The 26,790-nt window shown below is 42.4% G+C and overlaps 1 protein-coding gene across 1 annotated transcript in view; it reads left to right on the top strand.

Moving 5' to 3' along the window:
• ACSL5 (acyl-CoA synthetase long chain family member 5) overlaps positions 1–25,248 on the top strand; it is a 32,106-nt gene extending 6,858 nt beyond the window's left edge. The window contains exons 2-22 of the mRNA XM_068139378.1: positions 2,541–2,722; positions 12,282–12,467; positions 12,998–13,106; positions 13,724–13,788; positions 13,867–13,968; positions 14,262–14,361; positions 15,622–15,800; positions 16,471–16,503; positions 16,716–16,767; positions 17,817–17,890; positions 18,327–18,404; positions 18,887–19,021; positions 19,498–19,632; positions 19,707–19,802; positions 20,344–20,416; positions 21,293–21,381; positions 21,461–21,577; positions 22,029–22,172; positions 23,397–23,498; positions 23,828–23,899; positions 24,299–25,248. Coding sequence (XP_067995479.1) covers positions 12,312–12,467; positions 12,998–13,106; positions 13,724–13,788; positions 13,867–13,968; positions 14,262–14,361; positions 15,622–15,800; positions 16,471–16,503; positions 16,716–16,767; positions 17,817–17,890; positions 18,327–18,404; positions 18,887–19,021; positions 19,498–19,632; positions 19,707–19,802; positions 20,344–20,416; positions 21,293–21,381; positions 21,461–21,577; positions 22,029–22,172; positions 23,397–23,498; positions 23,828–23,899; positions 24,299–24,439 — 2,052 coding nt within the window. The 5' untranslated portion in view covers positions 2,541–2,722; positions 12,282–12,311 and the 3' untranslated portion in view covers positions 24,440–25,248. The remainder of the gene's footprint in view (positions 1–2,540; positions 2,723–12,281; positions 12,468–12,997; positions 13,107–13,723; positions 13,789–13,866; positions 13,969–14,261; positions 14,362–15,621; positions 15,801–16,470; positions 16,504–16,715; positions 16,768–17,816; positions 17,891–18,326; positions 18,405–18,886; positions 19,022–19,497; positions 19,633–19,706; positions 19,803–20,343; positions 20,417–21,292; positions 21,382–21,460; positions 21,578–22,028; positions 22,173–23,396; positions 23,499–23,827; positions 23,900–24,298) is intronic.
• The last annotated feature ends 1,542 nt before the right edge of the window (positions 25,249–26,790 follow it).

The following is a 26,790-nucleotide window of genomic DNA, read 5'->3' as shown; positions in this document are numbered from 1 at the left end:
CATGGTGAAGAACTTCCTACCAACCAATCTGAACTGACCTAGTTTTGCTCCATTCCCCCTAGTCCTATCACTACCTGACATCATGAAAAGTCCCTCACCAGCTTTCTTGTAGGCCCCTTTAAGACACTGGAAGGCCACAATAAGGTCTCCCTGAAGCCTACTCTTCTCTAGACTGAATAGCCCCAACTCTCTCAGTCTGTCTCCATTGCAGAGGAGCTCCAGCCCTCTGCTCATCCTTGTGGCCCTTCTGTGAACATGCTCCAGCACATCCGGATCCTTCCTTTAGTAGGGGCTCCAGAACTGGATGCAGTACTCCAGGTGGGAGTACTCCAGAGTGGAGCAGAGGGGGAGAATCACCTCCCTTGACCTGCTGGCTACACTTCTCTTGATGGCTTTCTGGGCTGCAAGTGCACACTGACAGCTCATATTCAGATGACAGACTGCTCAGAGTTGCTTAGGACTCCCAGAATATTTTTTAATGATGAACTAATCAATGGTCTTCATTTACTGGGAAGCAACTGTAGGGGTGACAAAACACCACAACACGGACTAATTTATTCTTCAAAGGAGGTAAAATGACACGCACTTTATGTATCAGGGAGAAACAGTGGAGAGGGGAAACCAGTTACAGCTTTACACATAGAGGTAGCTTGGCTAATTAGATTTGTTCCCTCCTCAAGTGACTCTGCTATGCTTCCTCCCCGCACTGGTCTCTAAGATGCATCTGGGAGCCAGTCCCACAGATGTTGTCAGTCATTTCACCTCTTTTGAGGCAGTGAAGCAATATTTGCTTACTCTGAATGGCAATCTGCCCAACTACTAATTATTAGTATCTAATGCATACCTCATAACAGCATTAAATCAGCTGCTTGGTTTCCCACATGGAAGAAGCATCACAGACTGCAGCCAAGACGCTTGCATGACAATATTGTCTCTTTAAATCAAGTTTGGAGCTCTCTCACTCATTTTCTTTCATCTTTCTCAGACTAACACTTTCTAAAAATCTTTAAGGAGATTGCAATCAGAAGGTCTAGGAGGATTATTAGTGTTGCACAGGTGCTTCCACTTTTATTCATGTCCACTGATACAGGCAGGTTCCCCCAGCCCAATCAAGAATAATTAAGATAAGTGAAAAGTGTTAATATTGTTCTAGTCTTCAAATACCATCATTGAATGCTAGGGCTTGGAAGGGACCGCTGGGGTTCATCTAGTCCAACCTCCCTGACAGAGCAGGTTTGCTTAGATCAGGTTGCACAGGGGCGCATTCAGGTGCATTTTGAATGTCTCCAGAGAAAGAGGCAAAGGTTTTTTTCCCTTGTGCTTAGGTGGAACTTCCTGTGTTCTAGTTTGTGCCCATTGTCCCTTGTCCTATCACGGGGCACCACTGACATCCTCTTGACAGCCACTCTTCAGGTATTTATAAGCATTGATAAGATACTCTCTCAGTCTTCTCTTCGCCAGGCTAAACTGCCCCAGGTCTTTCAGCCTCTCCTTGTAAGAGGGATCCTCCAGTTCCCTAATCATCTCTGTAGCCATCTGTTGGACTCTTTGCCAGCAGTTCCCTGTCTTTCTTGAACTGGGGAGCACAGAACTGGACACAACACTCCAGATGTGGCCTCACTATGGGGAGAGGAGAACTTTGCTCACCTGCTGGTCATACTTTTATTAATGTACCCTCAATCATACAGGAATCAAATTTCAGCACCAGTCAAACTAGGTCTGGATCAACAAAAGCTTCACGATCTTGACCAGTCCTGAGAGTATTAAGTGAGTGCTGAAAGGACTTTGGTATTTCGCCTTATTACTTGGATTATGAGAAGCGAACTTCTTCCAAAGATCACATCCACAGCCTTTGGAAGTGAAGCCAAAACACTCCACCTTGCAGCCTAGCCTGCGTATCTCTCCTCACAGCTGAGCCTTTCTCCAGCAGCATTAAGCACTGCAGCTCTGTTACTCTCATTACACAGACGAAGACAAAGATAAATCAGTCACTTAACACAAGAAATCTCTGATGAAGCAGACATATCCTACATGACAGTCCAACATGCACAATACCCTTTGCAGGTGCACCATGGTAAGATGACCAGCCTCCCATATACCCCAACTACCATAAAGTTGGGGAACTACGCTGCTTCACAGACCTCTCGAGCTGCAAAGGAAACCCACACCTCAGCAGTCAGATGTGATTAAGGAGAGGCCCCTACACAAAGCAGTAGAACAAAAACTAACAGAAAGTGTTTGCTTGCTCAAAGTGCAATCTAAGAGGCACCTTTTCTCAGTGGCACCAAACGTACTCAGTGTCCCATGCATGCGTGAGAGTAAATGAGAGTCCTATGAAAACCCCTAGTGTGCAGCTTTCACAGGGCTGGGGCTGGCTTTCACAGTCTGCTCCTCTCTTCTAAGGCTATTGCGCAAGAACTGTGTGCTTAACATTTCTAAGCAGACAAAATTGCTCTTTATATTTGATCAGGAATAATTCTTTCTTTTTTTTTTTTTTTTTTTTTTTTTTTTTTTTTACCTTTGAACCTGCATTGCAATAGGTTCAAAGGTTACCTGGGTGCAGTGTTGTCTCTTTATTAAAGCCACACACCGATGATTCGGGGCTTAGTCCTGCCACAGGCGTCGAGGAAGCACCAACCCTTGAACACCCACTTGGAGTTGTAAAGCAGCAAAGGAAGGAACCTGCGCCGGCCCCTCCACCCTCCCGCGGTGCTGAAGGAAGGTAAGCAAATGTCTCCTGATCAGAGCCCATTCCCCAAGTGCTCGGCTTCCTGCTCCTGCAGAGAGGCACTACAAGTGGGACAAGAGCCGTCATTCGTTGCAATGCCTGGATCCAAGGCACCCTTCTCCTCCCACTCTGGGCTGTTAAAGGCAATAGATGTGTAACTGGCTACACAGTATTTAAAAAGGCAAGTTAGGGCTCGAGGGTGGCATACAGAGAAATCACAGCCTGAGTGAGAGCAACCATCTGAACACTCCCTGTTGTTACAGACTGGCTAGATCTTGAAACCTGACTACCATCCAGGCTGAAGCAATTTTCTTATCAGTTCCTTAGTTATATTTATTTAAAGATACAGAGTATGAGTGCCAGGCTCCCATTCAGACTCACGTTTAAAACAGAGTTCCAGAAATAGAAGACTCCTTTGATTCTACTACATCAGAGACAGGTTTCGAAATCTTGTGAGTAAAAACTTGTTACGTGCTACATCATTTATAGACACAAGCTCATTGGCAACATTGACTACAATGGGACCTTAATCCCTAACTGAGAACACAGAAACTGGCTATGATGCCCTTTCTAATGTGTTAAAAGTACAGATCTTAAAGTATAGCACACCAGACTGCTGCTGTTCCCTTGGTAGAAGTGCTTGGTGTAATGACAGAGGTGGAGCCACCTCTAAACTCTTGCTTGTATACAGAGCTACAGCTGTAACAATGGAGAGGATATCAGAAACAAAGATTAAGCAGAAATCAAGCTACAAGAGAAATGGCAAAACGCATGCAGCTCTTCCAAGTCCTAAACCCATCGTCCTGACCATACTACTTTGTCTGAGGAACCCATTTATGCTCCAAGAAGATTATTCATGTCCCTGTGCATTACTGTGCTTTATAAAAGCCAGAAGGTTGCCCTTGAAAAGGGTAGCAGAGCAGTGAAGAATTATTATTTTCTTAGCATTAAGAAAACCAACTGGAGTTCAAAAATTCTTCAAATAAAGTAAGCCCACACTTCCCACAGACTCACAAAATTTAGATCCAAGTCTTGAAGTGAAAACTGTACCCTGAGCCAGTGCTTCCTCTTCATTTATTTATATCATCTGCTATTTGCAATAGGTAGATGGGCTATTTTGGCATCTTTGCATAGGAAAAGATCATGTTGTGCCAGGATCTTAGGGTTGTTATACAAGCTCATCTTACCCATCTTTCATGCAAGCCTTTTGTGACAGTGATAACAGAAAGGAAACAACTTGAACTCTTCGTACACATGCTCTATCTACTGCTCATCTTAATTCCCTAGCAGGAATGGAAGATGCAGGTGTACATTTTATATACATGTACCAAAATGAGCAAAGGTTGAGTAGCTCATGACTGCTCTGTTTTCTTGCAGAGAATGACTAGCAACAAGTGAATCTGGAGCTTATTCAGATCATCGAGGTGTTATCAAAAATTAAAAGCCTCCAAATTTGCATGTTGCTTTTTATGTGTATTGGGGAAGGAGCATCAGCTGTGTTCTAATTTATGAACATTAAACAGAACCTGTCTTAAGGAAAAGCTATCCTCATCAAGGCTTTTCAAGGCAATTTATGTTGGAGTTGTGAGACCCACTGAGGCAATAGAGAGATCCAGGCAATAAAGAGTAACCTTATCAGTCCAGAGACCTCCACATCACATGCTGGGCTTCTGGCAGGCCAGTAAGGATAGTGCTCTGGGCATGTTCTTTCACACCTGCAGCCAAAGTCAATGCATCTGAAACACACAGCATTGCTACTCAACAGGTGATCAGAGATAGGGCAAATTTACTGCTTTTTCTTTTCCTCCTGGAAAAATAGCAGCCTAAGGCTAGATATCTGAAAAGAGAAAATCCTCTGAGAGTCACTCAAAGAAGGTGATAATGGAGCTGGCTGGCTGGGAGCCTGGCCTTCTTTCACTTCTCTGTAAGGGGCACTGTCTTTCTCTAAACACTGGTGCACCTGAACTGGCACTATTAAAGCTGAACCTCACAGCCACAGGAACTGTGGTAGGCAAAGCCAAAGGAAGAGGATTTTCATGCAGAACCTTTTGTGACAGTGACAACATGAAAAGAAACAACTTGAACTCCATATATACCTGCTCTACCTACTGCTCATCTTAATCCCCTAATGGGTATGAAACTATTTCTTTTTTTATCTTCATGTAATGCTTACAGCAAAATCAATGAATCCAGCCTCAGTTTCCCTAAAGGTATATCTGCAGCACTAAGTAATACCATAATTACAGTGTAAATGAGCTTTACTGAACAGCATAATGTTTATAGCAGCAATAAAAACATATCTGCAATTATTAAAGGCTTTTTCTTTTTTTCTTTTTTGGTTTTTTTTAGCAAGACAAGGTCCAGGATAGGTTGTCTTCTGGATGCATGTTTCTGCTATGTTATTCCATCACAGCTATAGTTAGTCCAGATAAGCAGATTATTCTGAAATCACGCAGCGTAGGGAAACTTTCAGCTGGGCAAAATGTTACATGGGAAAACAATTCCAAGCTCTGAGGTCCAAGACACGCAAGAAAATGGATGGGTGAAGCTACTCTCTTTCCATCCCTCCAAACCTGCAGCAAAAATCTTGTTGTATTAGACAAGTATCAGAGAGAAAAAGAGAAACTGCAGCAGCTATAGACCTTTAAGCAAAGAAATGCCAACAGTAAAGCCAGAAAGAAAATCCCTGTCAGCACAGGAAACAAAACTGAGGTTTGAAACATGGTTTCCTGTTACCATGTGCAAATAATTGCATATAGAAAAACTTATACCACAGCTGAAAGAACTAGGTAGCTTTGAGGGGAGGAACAAGAAAACCAAACCAACCAACCAACCAAACTCTCAAACCAAAACCAAACAAAACCCAAATCCAACAACAATAAAAACCCAAACCCATCAAAACCAAATAAACTAAAACCAGCAGCAGAAACAGGGATTGAAGCAGCAGCAGAATCAGGGATCTAGCCCATAGCAAGCAGGTTACAAACAGCATTTTGTTGGTATTACAGGCTACAAAGCTCTGCTCAGCTTAATGCCCACACACCTCTAGAGAAAATTGCTAGTGTTGTGAGCACAGTCTATGCTCAGAGAAAAGCACAGCAAATAGATTGTTAACAATAAATGACAATTATGATTTCAAAAGACATTGATCTACTTTTCACCTAGCTCTTCAGAAATGTGCAAGCTTCAAGCACTTTTCATCAGCAAAAAACAACAACTCAGCAACTTCCTCCAAGGCACTTTATTTATTTATTTATTTATTTTCTCCTCTTAATCCCTTCAGTTCCCCCATGCAAGTTCCACCCACTTACAAGCTCCCGGCATGCTTTTGTGCTTGCTGATTTATTTAAACTGGGAAGAGGGAAGTAGCTGCAGGTTTTAGCATGAGAATTACTTTTTAGGGTTACATTCTCCTGGTAAGCCTCCCTTCTACTTGAGAGGGGGAAAAAAGGGTTCTCATCCCATCTTCAAAATGGTAGGAATTTTGAACTCTTTTGTTTGGTTCTCATCTCTATATTTGCTCTGAGATTTTTCTTGTGTAAGTAATGAAGCTCTGTTTTTATTTGTCTCATTGTTTGTGGTCTCACTTGGTTTTGCTCACATAGGCAATACTATACCGAGGTGACCTTATTGTGGCCTTCCAGTATCTGAAGGGGGCCTACAAGAAGGCTGGGGAGGAACTTCTCAGGATCTCAGGTAGTGATAGGACTAGGGGGAATGGAATGAAGCTGGAGGTGGGGAGATTCAAGCTGGATGTGAGGAGGAGATTCGTTACCATGAGAGTGGTGAAACCCTGGAATGGGTTGTCCAGGGAGGTGGTCGAGGCCCCGTCCCTGGAGGTGTTTAAGCCCAGGCTGGATGAGGCTCTGGCCAGCCTGATCTAGTGTGGGGTGTCCCTGGCCATGGCAGGGGGGTTGGAACTAGATGATCCTTGTGGTCCCTTCCAACCCTGACTGATTCTATGATTCTATGATTCTATAACCTATGTGCAAGTGCAGGGATTAGCTGCAAGGCTCAACATAAGGAGTTTTTCAGGAATCTGATAGAATCTCTTGGTAGCATGCTATCAGTTAGATATTAACCTTAGGCTGAGTTAAGTTCAGATATGTTTGCTCTTTGCTCTTCAAAATTATATATAATAGTAGATAGTGATAAAAGGCATTAATAGATATATAAAATTTTAATACAAGCATGTAGCTTTCTTAAAGAGTTATATCTGCATTTTCAAGTCGAGCTTTAGTTCTAGCTCTTTGAATCATGCTGGTTGTGTGTCTTAGAGATAACTTCCTATTAACACAGTGTTGATGAAGGCATCTTTTGCAAGAATGTGATCCTGTATTATCTAAGAGGATAAACAGCACCCATAGTACTGACCATTTTTAAACCATTTCAGAACTTTAAAGGGCTGTTTGAACACATTCTGTCTTCGTGAGAAGGTAGCTTTCCAGGAGAAAACGTTATATAAAGAATAGAGTCAAGCTTAGCATTTTGATTTAGGGCTTGTAGTCCTAAGTAGTGCTATGGTGTCATTGCCCTCTCAGTGGAGGACAGTAATATCAGACATAGTAAAATTCTTCATTAAAAAAGGCTTTTCTGTTTCAAGTAGACTGGAAGCTCAAGTTCAGCAGGCTTCATGAGCAAGGCCCAGAAAAAGCCTGTAAGGTGCAGGCCAAAACCACAGGGCACTACGCTTCCTGAAAGTAAGTTACTAAGGTCTCATTCTTTCCCACCCTCTAGCAGAGTGCTTCTCAGCCAAGATCAAAGGGTACTTGCACTGTTTGACTCTCATAAGAGGTACTCTGAAAGCAAAGCTGAACTATAAAGTGTATCTTGGGCTTAGTGCAAGTTACTGTGGATATTGCTTTGTGGTTTTTACGTGGCACTGTTCAGCATATGAGCTTTTACACTTTAGCTTCTCTCTGGATGCTAAAAGTTAGCTGTTCCTAAACCCTGCAGAACACAAGACTTCTCCTCACTGCTGCTGGAGGAAGATGGGATGTAATGCTTCCGAGGAGTAAGAACTGGCATAGTGGCTCACATCTGCAGGACACCAGGGAAGAGCTGCACTGTGTAAGCAAATGTGAACAGTGAGCTGCTGGCAGTTAAATAATTAATGGTCTCTGTGTGGTTGGTTCCTACTTGGAAAGAGTCAATGTTAGCATACTGATCTGCATCAGTAAGTTCTCATGATCGCCTCAAAAGCATAAGAGGGGTTTGGAGCACAAGCCCCATGAGGAGAGGCTGAGGGAGCTGGGATTGCTCAGCCTGGAGAAGAGGAGGCTCAGGGGAGACCTTCTTGCTCTCTACAACTACCTGAAGGGAGACTGTAGACAGGTGGGGGTTAGTCTCTTCTCCCAGGCAACGAGCACCAGAACAAGAGGACACAGTCTCAAGCTGTACCAGGGGAGTTTTAGGCTGGATGTTAGGAAGAAGTTCTTCATGGAAAGAGAGATTTGCCATTGGAATGGATTGCCCAGGGAGGTGGTGGAGTCACCATCACTGTAGGTGTTTAGGAATAGACTTGATGGGGTGCTTGGTACCATGGTTTAGTTGATTAGATAATGCTGGATGATAGGTTGGACTCGATCTCAAAGGTCTTTTCCAACCTGGTTAATTCTATTCTTCTAGTCTAGTCTAGTCTATTCTATTCTATATACAAACTGTGAACTTGAGACAAAGAATATAATTTCAGAAAACATTCTCCCAGGTATTGCATGACCATTGCTCCTGAAATTGTGCAAGTATCAGAGTTTGTTTTGATGTCTGTAAAGAACTCTGTGATGCAGTTAGCACTGATTTCTTTCTTCATAGATAGGTGCTTGGTAGTACAGAGCTCAGTCACTTTCTGGTGGGGATCATGTCCAAACTTGGAGAAAATACAGAATAACTGTGAATAGCTAGTGAATTAATCTCTCAAGAGGTTGAGGGAAGAAAGGGGTACAGTAGAAATGAGAACATGTACTCCTGAACTCAAGGTTGTAAATGGTATCACTGTAATCTCTTCTGATAAAAACTAAGCCTTTGCACTCTGGAGCCTAGTGTACCTTATCCTTGACCATTGGTCAGGTCAGCCAACATAAGCACACTTTAAATGTCCAGCATCTTATTGCACAAGAGGCCTAACAGGTTGCTTGTGACATCCTGAGCAGTGTATTTTTGTGCTAACAGGGAGCTGAGCCTTTCAAAACTCAGGGTGTTCTGGCATTCTGTCCTTGCCCCTTTCATGTGTGAGAAAGCAGCTGGTGCTCAGACTTGCCCTACAGCTCAAGGTAATGTCTGTTAAAAATGTTGTGGCTTTGTCTCATGCTGAGCTGAGTTTTCACTCAGCTCTTGTAGGTCAGTTATTCTGTGTGTGTTGGACATTTGGATATGGCTGTAGTCGCTCCATGGGAAAGATCTAACGTAGAGCTTTTCTTTTCCCATGGGCAGAAAATTGTCAAGTACAAACTCCTGTCCTCTCTGCTGGCTCTTCTGCTCTGAGCCACTTGAGTGGCTGTTGGAGGATACTGGAGGTGATTAGCTAGCAATGACTTGGGATTCAACAAATAGTTGCAGTAGAAGGTTTAAGCATTGTATGATTCTGTGATCCTATGAAATGGCTGTCCTAATGCTGGGAACTGAGGCAGATTTGCTGACAGCCTTTCCACAGCTTGAATAACACACCCTATGCTGGAAAGCAAAAGCAAACCACTATGACTATTCTGTAGATAAAGCAGAGGAATTCAAAACCATTTTTCTGTATATTGCAAACAAGACCTGGGTGTCTGTGATTTTCTTTTGACACAACACAAGCTTCTGTAGCGCTGAAGGATGCTAGGGTTTTGACTCCCACATGTATGGTCTCATTTAGTGCTGCAAGCAGGCTAATGAAGACAGGTAATTTAAAACCAAGCACATCACCAAGAAGCAAATGAACTTTTTCAGGCTTTAGAGATGAACTTGTTAACAGGACTTTCTTTAAATTAAATACTTGTTTGGCTTAGCTGAAAATGATCCTTGACTAGCTATAGGGATGCTGGTTAAATTACACTGGGATTAGATTACTGTCTACATTCTCTTTCTCTCCGTGCAAGAGACTTATGGAATTAATTCAGAATCCAAAGGCAAAAGCTTTCCTGCATCTAGTAATTTTCAGGCTTTTCTCAATTTGACTGGGTGTTCTCTCTGGACTTTGTGTTCTCTGCTCCAAGCATCATTATCCTCCATGGCCTGATGTTCAGTTTTCCTAGATGGCTTGGCAAGAACTGCTGGGATATTTTTAGGCTACGCCTTTAAAAATTTTTCTTGGCAAATTTAATGTTGGGAGGGAATTTTCAACCCACCACAACTGCCTTGCGTGTGAGTCAGTGAGGAGACAAGAATACTCTGATGGAAAGATTTTCAGTCATTTATCTACCGCTGCAGAAAGAACAGGTTTGTCCCTCCCCAATGACTAGAACTGACATTGCAGAGTGCCAAGGGCAGTTTCTGCCTGCCTTGCTCTAGGACAGTTCTGTTGGACTCTTAATGCATGAACTCAAGGTCAGGAGTTTGAAGGGTACATGCTGACTAAGGCCTAGAGTAGAAAAGAGGTCTAGGGAGTTGGCACTTTTCAGATTATATAGGTGACATGCTTTTGGCAGGCTGGACTTCAAGACCCTTTCTGGGGTACCCTTTCTTACCTTGATGTTGACCAGGCAAGGCATGCCTTCCCTCACCAGGGAACATGTTAAGATTGCTGATTATCACAGCCACTGAAAACTACAAATCTATAAACCAGATGCAGGCAATCTAATTCTGGTCGGTCTGGGATCAGAGACCTGAATTCTGACTTACAGACCTGGCTGAGTTTACTGACAGTGTGGAAAATACCTTCAGCTTCAGATTTTACTTGAAGGATCACTAGAGCCCATTGCTCCAGAACACCTGGTATTCTTGTACAAGGATGTAGTTTGTTGCTAGCTGGCATACTATGTACTGACTAGGTTCACTACCAAGTCACTAGATTCTGTCTGAAGGAATTTCAAAGGCTGAGGTTATTCACTTTGCCAAGTGTGATGTGTCATCCTGCACAGCCATTTAGATACTAGCAAAGATATGTTGGTGAGAACTGAGTTGATTAAGATGAAACAGCCACTGGACAGTCACTGGAAAGTCATTCTGCCCCTGTACTCAGCACTGGTTAGGCCACACCTTCAGTACTGTGTCCAGTTCTGGGCCCCTCAGTTTAAGAAGGACATCGAGACTCTTGAACATGTCCAGAGAAGGGCAATGAGGCTGGGGAGAGGCTTTGAGCATAAGCCCTACAAGGAGAGGCTGAGGGAGCTGGGATTGTTTAGCCTGGAGAAGAGGAGGCTCAGGGGAGATCTTCTTGCTCTCTACAACTACCTGAAGGGAGGTTGTAGCCGGGAGGGAGTTGGTCTCTTCTCCCAGGCAACCAGCACCAGAACAAGAGGACACAGTCACAAGCTGCGCCAGGGGAGGTTTAGGCTTGGGGTGAGGAGAAAGTTCTTCACAGAGAGAGTTGTTGGCCATTGGAATGTGCTGCCCAGGGAGGTGGTGGAGTCACCATCCCTGGAGGTGTTCAAGAGGGGATTGGACGTGGCACTTGGTGCCATGGTTTAGTAGTTGTGAGGTCTTGGGTGATAGGTTGGACTTGATGATCTTTGAGGTCTCTTCCAACCTTATTGATTCTATGATTCTATTCTGTAAGTAGATTTGTCTTGGTTGTTCAATATTACACATACCAGAACATTTTAGAGATTAAAATACTTGTTTCCAAGGGAGGAGGCTAAGGTAGGTATCTCCATCTCTCATAAGAAATCCTGCGTTTTCAGGTTTTGCTTCCTTGCCCTTGAAGGAAGAGACTCTGAAGGATGCAAGCAACAGAAGTGCTCCTGTATTTCCCAGCTAAACTTTGACAGCAGACATTGACTTCACTACATCCTAGTGGAAAGTGACTTTCACAGTTTTGACTTGTGCCATATCTCATGCTAAATATGATTCACCATCTGAAATATTTTCTTGCATAAACACTGCTTTCCAGTAAGAGCTGCTGCTGAAGATGATCCTTGTCCTGCAGACTGATATATGTAGTTGTAACAAATATGTGATTTAGTGATGTCCCTAATGTCTTAGCAACAGCCCCTCCAATTGGATGGCTATAATACTGAGGAGTTTTCTTACTTCCATTATTCATATCACTGAAGTGTTGGCAAGTTTTGGTTATACTTAATTTGGGGAATTACGTCTTGGTTGTCCCTAGGCAGATTTTGATTCCTGAGTAGAAAGAATTTACATCTGTCCCTTGTCTGACTTCATCAAGCTTCAGATTTTTGTGGAGGTGGATGCAGCATGGGTTAAGATTAATGGGAGGCAGGTGACTTGAGATCTCTTAAGAGTCTTAAAGCATTGCATAAGCATGCTTCATTATTGTGGCAGGTTTAGGCTATGCCTTTAGGGTCAAACTGCTGAAATTATTTATGGTATTGCTTAACAAACTACTTAACTAACCATGGCTTACAAGTAGTGAGTGTTTCTAACTCATGTCCACTAAACCTCCTGTTTGTTTCAGGTTCAGCTCTGGCTCCACTGATCCAGCACAATGATCTGGATACTTCAAGTCTTGTTTTCACCGCTCCCAACACCAGCATTGATTAGTCTTATAGCATTCGGAGCTGGCATCATCCTGTGGGTGATAAGCAGGCCAAAACCTCTTTTGCCTCCTGTTGACTTGAACAAGCAGTCAGTAGGAATTGAGGTAATGCTTACTCTGCTTGTGGGCATGGACTAATTTTGTGCTTAATCTGAATACTGATCTATTCTGATTCTGGGCATCAATGGAAACTCTTCTGATATACATAGTCTTCTCTCACAGGTGTATAACTGAACAGTATGGTTGAGAGAAGGGAAGCCACTAAGACACTTGAGAGCCACAAACAGCAGCTCTTGACAACAGGGTTAGGTGGGATTTTTACCAGATGGCCTTGGACACCACTGAATTCCTTCAGTATTTTAAATGCTTTGCACCAGTTTTGAGGCTAGTGCTACACTTCATGTGAATAGGCAAGTGGTAGTACTCAGTAATAACCTCTAATTCAGTATTAATTTAGGCTACCTAGAAAATTCATCTGCATATGACTGATGACTGAGTAGATCAAAATCAGGAGGGAAAAAGATATTTCCCTAACAATACTGAATTGCTTTAAAGGGGATTGCTGGGAGAATGGTGGAGGAACAAAGGACATTGCATCTGTTCTGCACTCTTTCATAAGTGTGCTCTGTTCCTAGGGAGGAGCCAGAAGAAGTGCACTCTTGACAGACAATAAATTGGTTTCTTATTACTTTGAAGATGCTAAAACCTTGTATGAAGTTTTCCAAAGAGGAATGCATGTTTCTGGTAAGCTTTGCATCTGCCAGGTAGTACTTGCCTGTCACAAGTAAATTAAACTACTTCAAGCTCTTTCACCTTACCTCTTGCCTAGCAAAAGCTTTCCTAGCCTTCTGTGGGGTGGAGTGACAAGTGGCCATACGTATTTGTTTCCTCACCACTGATGTAGAAATGGTCTTAACTGGCAGACTGGGCAGGAAAAAAACATGAGAGGCTTAAGATGGTAAAGCAGTGAAGAATGAGTGGATATAAGCATCAGACAGTTGGAGGGAAAGATCTCTGTTTTGTGTTGTGTGCATTGCATTGCAGTGTAAAATTACTGCCGGCTTAAAACATTTGTGTACATGTGACTTCAGGGGTCCCATGTGTGGAAGTATGTGATAGTTTGCAGGGTATTTCAATCTCACATGAGCTGTGAAATGGGAAAACTTTTGAGGTATTGCTTTTAAGGATTAAAGTCAACAGCTCTACAGTCTTGGTTTGGGCAGAGTACTTAACTATAGACACTGCATTCCATGCAGTTAGCTGGATGACAGACTGAAAATGTTCCCCAAAGTATTGCATTCAAGTGCTACACAACTTCAGACACTGAGCTTTACAGTGGCTTCTGTGAACTCTCCCATTAGGAAATGGCAACTGTTTAGGCTACAGAAAGCCCAAGCAACCTTATCAGTGGCTGACATATAAACAGGTGAGTATTGTACATGTTGGACGATTTACTCTGGGATACTGTCTTGTGGTGCTCAATTGAGGGAAAACAATCTTGCAGGTTTTGGACAGAGCTCAACACCTGGGATCAGGGCTGCTGCAAAAAGGATGCAAACCATCACCAGACCACTTTATTGGTATTTTTGCTCAGAATAGGCCAGAGGTAAGCAACAAATTGAATATTCTGGCACCTTGGGAGAGAGGAGGGTCTGTATTTAAATAGCTTAAGACCACATGAGGAACAATCACAACTGGCTTTTCCTATTCCAGACCCCTTGTTGCTGACTATGCACATACCCTGCCTTTCATGTAATATGATGATCTTGACCCCTCACTACAATCTCAAGGACATGCTCCTTACACAAACCCCACTACTAATGTGTACATGGGCTAGTCAAGTTCTGTGACATCTACAGGTAATCCTGTCTTGTGAGATGCACTGTTTTCTCTCTTCAGTGGATCATTTCAGAGTATGCCTGCTACACTTACTCCATGGTTGCTGTTCCACTCTATGACACTCTGGGGCAAGATGCCATTGTATATATTGTTAACCAAGGTAAATATTGACTTACACTATTTCATAATGCTTTCTCTAAGAAACTTTGGTTTGAGTAGACTGAAATTCACAGCAATTTGATGCAAAAGTCAGAGTAGCCTGAACCTTACTGCTCTTATACATTTATAGACAATTCCTGTAAATTAAGTTCTTTTGCAGAGGACATGGTTTAGTACCTAGAAGAAGCCAGTGGGCTTCTCATGCTTTCTAGTGTCTTGAAGGCAAGTCCACTGAAGACTTGCTAGATCCTGTGGACCATCCTGAAATCAGAATGGGCAGCTATTTGCTATCTGAGACTGCAATCTTTAACTCCCACACTGCTGAATAATCAGGCAATACTGACAAGCATGGCAAATTAAGACTAGCTGTGTGTCTCTGATTTAAAGTTGTAGGCTGTAAAGAGTGAAGGAGGGGAGGGGTAAAGATATTACAGAATGGTAGCAGTTGGAAGGGACATCTGGAGGTTGTCTTGTCCAACCCCATGCCTAATAAAGAGACTTATGCCTAAATCTCTTTAATCTATGTGTTTAGAGCCTGTTGCTCAACAGAAGCAACAATTAGTCTGCCATCATGGAAGAAGATTTGGAGACAGCTTTTAATAGCTTCAAACTTCCCCCAGTCTTAGGGGGGGGGGGGCAAAAAATGCCCACTGCTATCACAACCCTCCAACCCATAAAGAGGATTTGCCAAGCAAGCTCACAAGCAAGATCACTTCAACTGTTGCAAACAGGTCTTGCCTTGGGACTACACAGCTATGACTTACTAGGTTAATGGGAAACCAGCTTGTTCAGGAAAATGCAATTCCTCTGCTGAGGAAATTGTTTCATAATTGCATAGACCTTTCTTGCACATGCTGGGATGCTGAGGAATTGACTCAATTTTAGCTACCTCTTTCAAATAGGTCTAAATTTCTTTAGATTTAAGGAAGATGACTCAACCTGAACAATGAGTGGGGACAATTATGAGCCTTTTTGGCAATTGCAAAAGTTTAAATGCCAGCCTTGATTTTGACTGAATATATTTGGCTTCAGTTCATCAGTGTTTGCCCTCACTTTGTCCAAAGTTGAGATTCTAGCTGTAGAATCATTTGGCCATGGCAGGAGGAATCTTCTTAGCACTGTAAGCCAGCCACTGACTCTATATGAACTGCAAGTGGGTTTAGAACAAACAAATGCTACATTCTAACTGTATGTGCTACTGAGCTGTCACTAGCCTCATGTCTTCTAAATAGACTTCTGAAATGTCATTTCTTTTCTGTAGCTGACATAAGCATAGTGGTCTGTGACAAGCCTGAGAAGGCAAAGCTCTTGCTTGAGAACTGTGAGCAACAAAAGACCCCAAATGTGAAGATTATAATTCTCATGGATCTTTTTGATAAAGAGCTCAAGGACAGAGGAGCTAAAGTGGGAGTTGAAATTCTAGCACTGCAGGAGGTTGAGGTAGGTGACTAAAGCTTCTGCTTGATTTTGCAGAGGAATACCTTGCCAGTTAGACATCTGGACCTTCTTTGGCAACAATGACACTTTAATGTAAGCATTGTCCAGTTGTCATGCCTGCACCTGAGATCTTGTTGAGTAGTCATTTTGATACTTGATATATTTAGCCAAATGGAATTGCAGAGTTCACAGCATTGACTAGAGTTGTGTCCATGTGTTGTGGACAGTTAGTATGAATTAAACTGAAGACTTCCTTAGCTTAATTCATAATGGTTTTCTAACAGGGTTTATCAGACTGCAAAGCTGACAGTTGAGTCTAATCAAAAGCCTAAGTGCAAATCACTGGCTGTTTTGACAATCCAGCAGTAGGCTTAATCTTCCACACATGGTGCACAAATGTAAAGAGATGTGGCCCACATCAAATGGGATGAATATTCCAAATGCCTTAGGTAGTTCTGATTGCTTTCCACACACTCAGAGCCTTACTTTCCATAACCACAGGAATCAGCTTTTCCAAGCCTGTGTGTATTAAATTGAGGAAGACTGACATCTCTCTCTGAATGAGAGAGAGCATCAAAAGGCAACACAAACCCAAGTGTTGCATTTGTAATGCAATTACCTATTGATTTAATGTCGTTGCATGTCTTTAACATGTATTTTCTCCCTAATACAGGAGCTGGGAAAAAACAACATCAGAGAACCAGTTGTAAGTATTTTTGTGAAACAATCATAAACTTGCAGAACTACTCTCTGAACACACCTCTTGCCACAGCTGCTAGTAGAGGAGGCTGGCAGATTTTTTTTCAATCTTGTCTTTCCAACTGGAATTCATGGTTCATTCCACTTTGGGAAGTTTATGTACATACCAATAAGTAACATAATTCTTACTCATGACCTTGTGTGGCTTTTTCCCTCTAGCCTCCTAAGCCTGAAGATCTTAGTGTTGTGTGTTTTACCAGCGGAACCACAGGTAAGAGAAAATGTAGTAACACTTCCACATGAAAACAGTCCCCCCTGTGCAGGAAAGAATAGCTTTCCAGCACACACAAAAAAAGAAATGTGACCACCACAGAAGGAAAGCAGTAAATTAGAACAGTGTCAAGCCACTCCTGCAGTTTTACTTGGGACATTGTCACTGCAAGTTGAGTACACTAACACAAAACTTAGAGCTGGGAGGAAGAATAGCCAAATTCATGTTATCTTACACTATGAAAAATAGTCTCTTCATATTTGTGATGGGTTGGGGCAAACCCCCTCCCCACCACGTGCAGAAATAACGACTCAAACAGATTGCAAAAGTGATGCAAAGTTTAAATAGAGAACAGTGAGTGCGTGCAGAGAGCTAGAAACACAGTGACAAAAGAGATCCCAAAACAGTCCCAGAGAGATTCCATTCCCACCTGAGGGTGCACCCAAAACCCCCAGGGCTCCTCCTTCCCCCCCCCCCCCCCCCCCCCACTAGGCTAGTCTCAGCTGGCCAGATCTGAGACTGCCCATGCCCCCGTGGCCTTGAGCCTAACCAGGCCCATGGCCGGGAGATCTCTCCCCAGTTACCGGGTGGCGGAGAGGAAGGAAAAGAGGAAGTGCCAGACCCCGCCATAAAATTTATAGTGGTGCAAGGGATTATGGTAGAAATACATAATTTCCTGTGTCCACCCCCTGGGCTGGACTTCTGGACACAGGAAACACCCCTGTAGCAGAGGGCACCCAGCCCAAACTATGACAATATTAAAGAGAGTAGTTGTATAACTGTCTGTACTCTTATGCACAGGGGCTAGAGAAACATCTTGTTTCAACACTCTATGCTACTCCTAGTTACACTGCTGTTTCAGTAGACATTTCATCTATATAACATTCATAGATGAAAAGGCTCAGGATGAGGCATATTTGTCATCTTTTATGATAATGCATGCTCTAACTGAGCACAATACCAAGATAGTTCAAACAGAACCAAACAAGTCACAAAGTGACAGAAACAGCAGTCAGAGCCACATCTGATTTTGCTTGGTCTCTCCAAAGGTAACCCTAAAGGAGCCATGCTGACACATGAAAATGTTGTTTCAGATGCTGCTGCCTTCCTTAGAGCCACAGAGGTAAGCTACTTCTAATGGTGATCTCTAGGCTATGTCATTCAGTCATGAAACTAGCTATAATGTGGGCATCTTTTGCCAACCATTCACTCCCAGCAAACTTTCCTAAATACCTACATGTCAATGGGACAATAGTATTGCAAGAAATTGAGTTTAACATTGAGCAAGGACTTGTGTACAGAAGTTATTCTAGAATGAGTCAGAGTCCCAAGTGCCAAGAGTACTGATCTACCCTATTGCAAGCCTTGCTAAACTAATCTTGATCCAGCATAGTTCAGCTGCAGCTGCAAATTTTGAAGAGGTGATGGATGAGCCTGAACATTTCAAATGACTGAAGCAATTCAAAGTACTCAGACTGATCCAAACTTTATTCACTTTCTACCTGAGAGTAACTGAGGCATAAGGACTGCTAAGACAATTCTATTTCTTCCCTTTCTAGAACTCGGTTGAGATTACAAGTTCAGATGTCTCCATATCCTATCTTCCCTTGGCTCACATGTTTGAGAGAGTTGTACAGGTATGTACAGATCTCTGCATCTGAGTATCCATTGGTACTTCCTCAAAACTTATTCACACAAGATCTTTCCTACCACTGGACACTGAGAGTCATGCTGCTTTCAGGAGACAAATCATAGAATCAATAAGGTTGGAAAAGACCTCAAAGATCATCAAGTCCAACCTGTCACCCAAGACCTCACGACTACTAAACCATGGCACCAAGTGCCACACCCAATCCCTTTTTGAACACCTCCAGGAATGGTGACTCCACCACCTCCCTGGGCAGCACATTCCAGTGGCCAACAACTCTCTCTGTGAAGAACTTTCTCCTCACCTCAAGCTTAAACTTCCCCTGGCACAGCTTGAGACTGTGTCCTCTTGCTCTGGTGCTGATTGCCTGGGAGAAGAGACCAACCCCCTCCTGGCTAACCTTCAGGTAGTTGTAGAGAATAATGAAGCTAGGAATTACCCTTGACTAAATTTAGTCTGGTCAATTTTCAGACTGTGGCCTATAGCTGTGGAAGTAAAATAGGCTTCTTCCAAGGAGACATCAGGTTACTAACAGATGACGTGATGACCTTGAAGCCAACAGTGTTTCCAGTTGTACCACGACTGCTCAACAGAATATATGACAAGGTATGTGAGCAATTTTACCTAAATTAGCTGTGTTCATCTATCTAAGCAAGCATAGAGGTTTAATACTGAATGAATTATAACATCACCGCTAATTGATTTACTCCTCATCAGGAAGAACTCCTTAAAAATCCTTTGAGGAGATGTAAAGAGTCATCAGTATAAGGAGTATAAGAACAGTATTATCCAGTCATGACTAGGCTAAGTCTGTTGCTGTTCAGAAATGAAAAATGTGTTTACTTTTTGGAATGCAAATGAAACAAGTGCAAAGCTAGAAGGATCCCTATCCCTCAGCTATGGCTGGGGTATGTCAGCAGTGATGCAAATTAGCATTGCCCTTTGGTTTGTCTCCTAAACCATGGCGGTAGTAAAGACAGAGCCTAGAACATCAAAACAAGATATGATGCCTCCTGACTACACACAAACTGGAGTCACAGATGTGAGTTTAGCCCAAAGAGTCACTGGTACTTTCCTTGCAGATACAAAGTAATGCGAAGACCCCAGTGAAACGCTGCCTCTTAAACTTGGCTGTAATGATGAAGACAGCTGAGATAAAACAGGGCATAATTCGAAATGACAGCATTTGGGATCAGCTAGTCTTCAAAAAAGTTCAGGTAAGTTACTCCAAGTGTAAATAAGATGAGCAATGTAGTAGTGGAGAAACTGATGGCTTCTATTTTACTTGTAGAAAACAATGGGTGGAAGAGTGCGCCTAATGGTAACAGGTGCAGCCCCTATATCTCCCTCTGTCCTGACATTTCTTAGAACAACATTAGGCTGTCAGGTAAGATGGGGTGTGTGTGTGTGTTTGTTTTCTTAAACTAATACCTGTTTTTTACACCCAAAGAAGTGACACAGCTATAGTTCAGCCCAGCTTGTTCCTGGCAAGATTTCTGTCAGTCTTCGGGTTTTACAGGACACATGATTTGAGCTAGCTATAACCAGAAGAAAAGTCTGCAGGGCTGGCTTCAAAGTATACTACCAGAAAACTATCCTGTAGGCTCTGGAAAAAGGAATTGAGCAGCAGAAACAGGAACATGCAGCAAAGTCAGGCAGCTGCCTCTGAGCATGTGGCATTTCCTGACAGCCAGTGAGCTCCCAACATAGCACATTTGTAGAACAGAATTCAGAGAATTAGGTGACCAAAGCAAAGTTTGGATAGATAAACATGAAGAATATCTGGTTATACCACTAAGACCAAAGGGTCGTAAAGACTAGGATTGTCTTGGCTTCCTTCCTAAGAATATGATTTGAATACAGGCATAGTTGAACTCTTTCATACCAAGGACTTGATGGTCAAAGAATATTGATCCTTTCTCATACAGATCTTTGAAGGTTATGGCCAGACTGAATGCTCAGCTGGATGCACTTTCTCAATGCCTGGAGACTTTACAGCAGGTATGGTAGCAGAGACTTGGAAACTCTCCCCCAGGTGGCAAGAGAAAGTTGAGCTTATGTGCTCTACTACTTTTAGTTCAATGAAAGTTAAGTCTGGGTACTTAATCTTGAAGGGATTCTTGGTAGCAACAGTCATCTGTATGCTTAATAGGTATCAAAATGCCTTACTCAGGTATGTGAGAATCTCTTGTGCAAAGTGACACAGGCTAGCTTAGACCCTGCCCCAGTGTACAGGAGAGTAGTGTCTGTACAGAGCTGAGCAAACTGAACTTCACAAATGGCTTAAAGAAACTAGCTTTAGCTCCCAAATAGCAAAATGTCAGACATAATACTTGAGGATTTTCCTGAAGAAACTACCTGAACTTGAAGATTTAGCTTTCATTTTAGCAAGGATGTTTTTATTATTGAGTATTCTAAATTCAAGCTCAAGTCATCATCCTTGAGAACACAATAACTGCAGAGCATAATGAGGATGAAATGTAAATGAATATGAAAGTCCATGAGGGAATTCTGTGGATGCAAGTGTGGTCATCAATTACACCAGCCGTGTACAGCAAAAAATGGCTCTTAGCATTGGGATCTAGCTGCTACTTATCCTGCATTAAGTGCCTGAAATGGCATTACAGTAACTTCTTTGGACTCTTGGTGTCAGACCCCTTTAATTGTATCTGGTTCTTGCTAAAGCAGTGAACAAATTGCCATTAAGTATCTGCTGTCCCTGAAGTCTTTCAAATGTGGGGGGCACCCAAGTTCTCCCATCATACTTCAAGGCATAGTCTTTCTAGCTTTGCATAAAAATAGGGTCAACTGCTAGCAGAATCCCTAAAACATTTTGTGTGTGTGTTAGTTTGTTGTTGGGCTTTTTTTCCCTCTTAGGCCATGTTGGGTCTCCCCTAGCTTGTAATATCATAAAACTAGAAGATGTGGAAGAAATGAACTACTTCTCTTCTAACAATGAGGGCGAGGTAGGTACAATCTCCTGTGTGCCAGGAAACATTGAAACATTAGACTTGGTGACTAACAAGTGCTCTGTGCTTGCTGTAGGTCTGCATTAAAGGACCAAATGTGTTCAAAGGTTATCTGAAAGAACCTGAGAAGACAGCAGAAGCAATTGATAAAGATGGCTGGCTTCACACTGGAGACATAGGGAAATGGCTGCCAGTGAGTAATTGCTTAATACAAACCACCCCTTGGATGTGAATCCCTGGCTAGTTTACAGTAATCTGAAAAGCTGGAGAAGTGAATTCTAGGATAAAAGCCTTACACAGTACTTTTATCATTCACCAAGTAACTCCAGGCAAAGCTCCAAAGATCAGTTAGATTACAGGATCTCAAATAACACCGGCTAGGCCAATAGTTAAGACTATGTCACTTCCATAGCAATGAACAACAAGATGTCTTGATTTCTGTCAAAGGAGAATAAAGGAGATGTCTAATCATGTCCTGAGCTAACTGGGAAAATGAGACAAAGTGCCTCTTTTCCCTGTGGGGAGTTAAGATCAGTTCCAGATTAGCATGTGGCTTTCATAAAACCAAAGCAAACCTATTATCTTCTACTTACAGCAGCAAGACAGAGACTTGAAACTAACAGCCTCCATCTTTTAACTTCTAGAATGGAACACTGAAGATCATTGATAGGAAGAAGAATATATTTAAACTTGCACAAGGAGAATACATTGCTCCTGAGAAGATAGAAAATGTCTATGTTGGAAGTCTTCCTGTAGCCCAGGTCTTTGTGCATGGAGAAAGCCTGAGGGTAAGTGATGTTGGGAGTGAGTATTCTGCAAGATTCCTCACACAAGGAGTTCTGGAAGATCACAAATGTATGCATACACAAGAGTCTTGGAACAGTATCTGTTTCTGAGAATGGCATGTTTATAGGAATACCCTTTCAGATTTAGCCTTCCCAGTTGACATTGAAGAAAAGGAGAATTTACATGTGTTACCATGTATAAAAATTAAACTAATTAATCTTGGTTCCCCAGGTTCTCTATTTGAGCAGAGAGTAGGTGTCTTTTACCTTCCTATTGATCACTTAGACCTTCCCTGTATTCACAAGTTCTTAACCATGAAGACTCCAGAACTTACAGTTCAGAATCTGCTTTGACTCACTTCTTCAGTGCCTTATGAAGCATTTCTTTGAGGAAAGAGGAAAGAATTTATTTATTAGATATTCAAGAGGGGATTGGACGTGGTACTTGGTGCCATGGTTTAGTAGTCATGAGGTCTTGGATGACAGGTTGGATTTGATGATCTTTGAGGTCTTTTCCAACCTTATTGATTCTATGATTCTATGATAAGATCTTGGCATTAAGTTGCAAGCGGGGTTAAAGAGGCTAATCACATACTTGTACGGGTTTAATATGTCGGGTCCACTCTGTAGAGTTCAGAATTGCAGAATAATTTGAGTTGGAAGGGACCTTTTAAAGGTCATCTAATCCAAACTCCTTGCAATGAGCAGGGATGTCTTGAACTAGATCAGGTTTCTGGGAGCCCTGCTCAGCCTGACCTCGAATGTTCCCAGGGACGAGGTATCTACCACCTCTTTGGGCAACACATTCCAGTGTTTCACCATCTTTATCATAAAAATACCAACTGACCAAAAAACTTCAACAAAGTGTTCTTACAGAACCCCTTTAAATACAGGAAGGGCTGCTGGAAGGTCTCCCTGGAGCTTTCTCTTTTCCAGGCTGAACAACCCCAGCTCTCTCAGCCTTATGAAGGGTGTTTCTTCACTCCTTTGCCACCTGTGCTAGCAGAGCCTAGTCTTCAACCTGTAAGCCAGCCAAAAGTAATTACTGGAGTGGTCAGCACACACAGAAAACCCCTGCATTAGTACTGTCAGAACTCGGATAAGTGACTGTGGAAATGAATGGGGATGTAGATGTTGATTGTTACTGTTCACAAGGAAGTTCATGTAGACAGTCAAGGTAATTTCAGATGTCTTGGTCTCAACATGACCACTTCCACTTGTTTTCAGTCTTGTCTAATAGGTATAGTGGTTCCTGATCCTGAAACCCTTCCAGAATTTGCAGCAAAACTGGGAGTAAAAGGCTCCTATGAAGAGATGTGCAAAAATCCAGTGAGTGGTTTTATGTTTTTAATGTTTTTTCTTCTACCCACCTTTCTTGTAACTCAAACTGCCTTAATGCTGGGTGAGTCAGGCAAGCATCCTTACAGCAAAAAATGGAACTAAGTATAGATGTCTTTTGATGTTTCAAGGGCTATCACTACTTCTTTTACAATGAGAAGATAGACATGACCTTGTAGCGGCCTTTATGTGAGATCTTGAATGTTGACATATGTGCATGTATTCTTGCCAAACTCAGTCATACCTGAACTGGGCAATGGTTTTGAGCTGCAATTATGGAATGGCAGTTTTACCCACTCTGCTCCTGCTGTTTCTTCTAGGCAACAAAGAAAGCTATTTTAGAAGATATGATCAGACTAGGGAAAGAGGCTGGCCTTAAAAGCTTTGAACAAGTAAGTACTTCCAAATCCTGCAATGGCTGGGAAGCCTTCCTTCCTGTTACTGCTTGTACCTAAGGCAGCTGCTCTGCACAACTGATTGGAGTAGGCCATCAAACATTGATTGGCTGCCTGTCTCTTGAGCAAGAGAGAGATGGCTGTATGAGACAAGAGTAGCAATTGTCATGAGATGGGGTGGAGGTTCACCATAAGCTGTAGTTCCAGCCTACCCTCTTGCCATGTCAGACAAAAGGCATTTGTCTTGCAACAGAAAACAGTTTAGTTACTGGAGCTCCTGAGACAAAGCAAGTTCTTGCACTGAGCTCAGGGAAGCTTGGGAGGACTGTTGTTTGTCCTCTAAGTAATTATGTAAGTGTCACATACTAAGTTTTGGGTTTTTTTTTCTGTTTGTAGGTTAAAGACCTGTACATTCACACAGAGATGTTCTCTATAGAAAATGGACTTTTGACGCCAACGCTGAAGGCAAAGCGAGCAGATCTTGCTAAATTCTTCCAGAAGGAGATTGAGGCTCTTTATTCAAGTATGCAGGAATGAGTGGCAAATTTAGTTTCAACTGCTTGAGTATCCAAACAAATCTGTGACACTACATGACCTATGGAGAGCACAGGCTTGACTGAAGGGGCGAAAGAAGAGCTTTAATACATTGTTTCTGGTGTCCTGGGAAAAAATGACTTTCAGATGAAGACAGCTATAGCATAACTGACAACTGGCAGTGTTCATATCTTGTGGGACTAAGCATCAGCTGTCTAGGCAAAGCCAGAACTTTCATCTTCCTTAGACTGACTGAAGTGCAAAAACACTCAAGAGCCTCAGCCTTTAAAATGCAGCTGCATGCACTTCTCACTGTCAAAGGCAAATCAGTGTTTTCCTGCTTCCCTCTGAACTCCATTTTGACCTTCTGCAGATTGATCTGCAATCAACCTGAACTCTTTCATGCAGTTACATGTTTTGTAGCAGGGTCTTAGGGGAGATCAGTTCAAAAACCAAGTGCAGGAAAACAACTTTCCACTCAGGGTGCTGCAACCTGTTTCAGCTCCAGCTGGGGGTTGGAGCTTATGAATTGGAACTTTGCATGTTCAGAAACTGCAGAAGTGAAGTTCCTAGCCCTGGAGCACACAGTAAAGGTTGGTTTTCATTAAAAAAGCAGTCTGGCATCAACTGGTGTACTTTGTAAATGTGTCTGTTATGGGAGGTATCAGATCAGGTTTTGCACATGTTCTGAAATACACTGGCAATGATAAAGTGCTACACACAGAAATTGGAACTTGGTAAGTGGAAAAGTTCAGCTGTCATTCCTAAGGATAGAGGATGCAATAAACTGTAACTGCATAATCAACCCAAAAGATGCGTGAATGACTTCTTTCTCAGCTGCACTGACTGTCAGCAGCAAGCTTTACTGCTGCCTCAGTATGGGTAGCTACAGTCAGAACACAACTGCTGCAGAAAGCTGATCCCTGACTCTAAGCCCTAACCCTTAAGCCTGACCCCAGCCCTAAGCCTCTCACTAACCCTAATGACCTTACCCCTTAACATTAATGACTCTAACCCTAACCTAATACTAACCTTTACCCTAACCTCTTAACTGTAACCCCCTAACCCTTAACCCTAATTTGTAATCCTAACCACTCATTCTAATCCTAACACTAACCTATGCTGTCACTGCTTAGTCATAGCCCAGACCATGAGACAATAAAGTTAGTGCCAGATCAGGTGAAGCTTGTCTGTTCAACTTTTCTTGTAGTAAGGCAGTATGTGCCAGTCAGTAGCAGAAATTGATTTTATTTCAGCCTATCACATGAAATAAGCCATCAGACACAATTTTCTAGGGCTAAAGTTGCTGCTTGAGAGAACTACTTAGGCAAGATGAGTACTGTTTCTATCTTTGGAAACATCTTCAAGAAGCATACCCTGCCTCTGCAGATAGTTCTTCTGTCCCTGCAGTTGTCAGTCTGCTGTATCAGTCCAAAAGGCAATGCAATGGTAGCAAGGATGGAGAAATACATGTAGCTTTTCCATGCCAATCCTCTCTCTGCACCAAATTCTTACAGCTAGTCTTTGTTCCTTTCTGTATTTAATGCTCTTGGTCAGAAATCCCAAAATGAAAGCAACCAGTGGATTTGTTGGTCAAGAAGGACCCAGCCTTTACTGTAAGGCATCTCTAGTTTTGACTAGAGAAATGGACCCAAATACCTTTTCAGGAAACTGTTGCATCAATTACTGTACTTGTCATAACCTAAGGCTATAAGGGTTTTAAAGACTGAAAGTGCATCTAACTATGCTGCTCATTTTTCCTGTGCTTCCTTAAAGCAATGTGACTTAAAACTTACTGATGACTTAATCTTTGCTTTAGATGAGACTAGGTAGAAAAAGAGGGACAAAGGGAAGAAAGTATACTGAAATTGGTTTGGGGTTCTGATAAGCAATTTGGTTGAGGACAGTAAATTTAATGCAGCTGAGATCTGTATAGATGAGGCTCCATCCTGTGATGCCATTTGTGGCAGTGTCCAGAAAGTACTTTGTTCATTGTATCACTAAGTGAAACTTCCCTAGAGAGATCTGCTTGGAAGTTGAAGCCTGGCCTCATGGTGAGTCCTTCAACAAGCAGCATTTAGACACCAATTGCAGTGCTCCAAGCAGCTTAACGAGATCTGTTCTTTAAGAAATGACTGAAGGAGGGCTACTTTTCCATGCCACATCTCAGAAAGTAGTAACTGTACAGGTCAGTTTCTAGTGCAACAGAGAGACCTTTTCAGAAGAGAAAATGCCTCAATCTCTGAACTTGGTTTGCTCTTAATAGTAATGAAGTCTCTTCTCATGGTGGCAAACTGCAATGCTTTAGCTACTTCATGTCTGTGGCATTTGCTAGTAGCTGCCACAAGGAACTG

Source organism: Melanerpes formicivorus, unplaced genomic scaffold (genome assembly GCF_026170545.1).
Source record: "Melanerpes formicivorus ecotype bairdi unplaced genomic scaffold, bMelFor1.0.p_v2 SCAF_6, whole genome shotgun sequence".
NCBI classification, from domain to species: Eukaryota; Metazoa; Chordata; class Aves; order Piciformes; family Picidae; genus Melanerpes; species Melanerpes formicivorus.
This window is presented reverse-complemented; position numbering and strand designations above follow the sequence as displayed.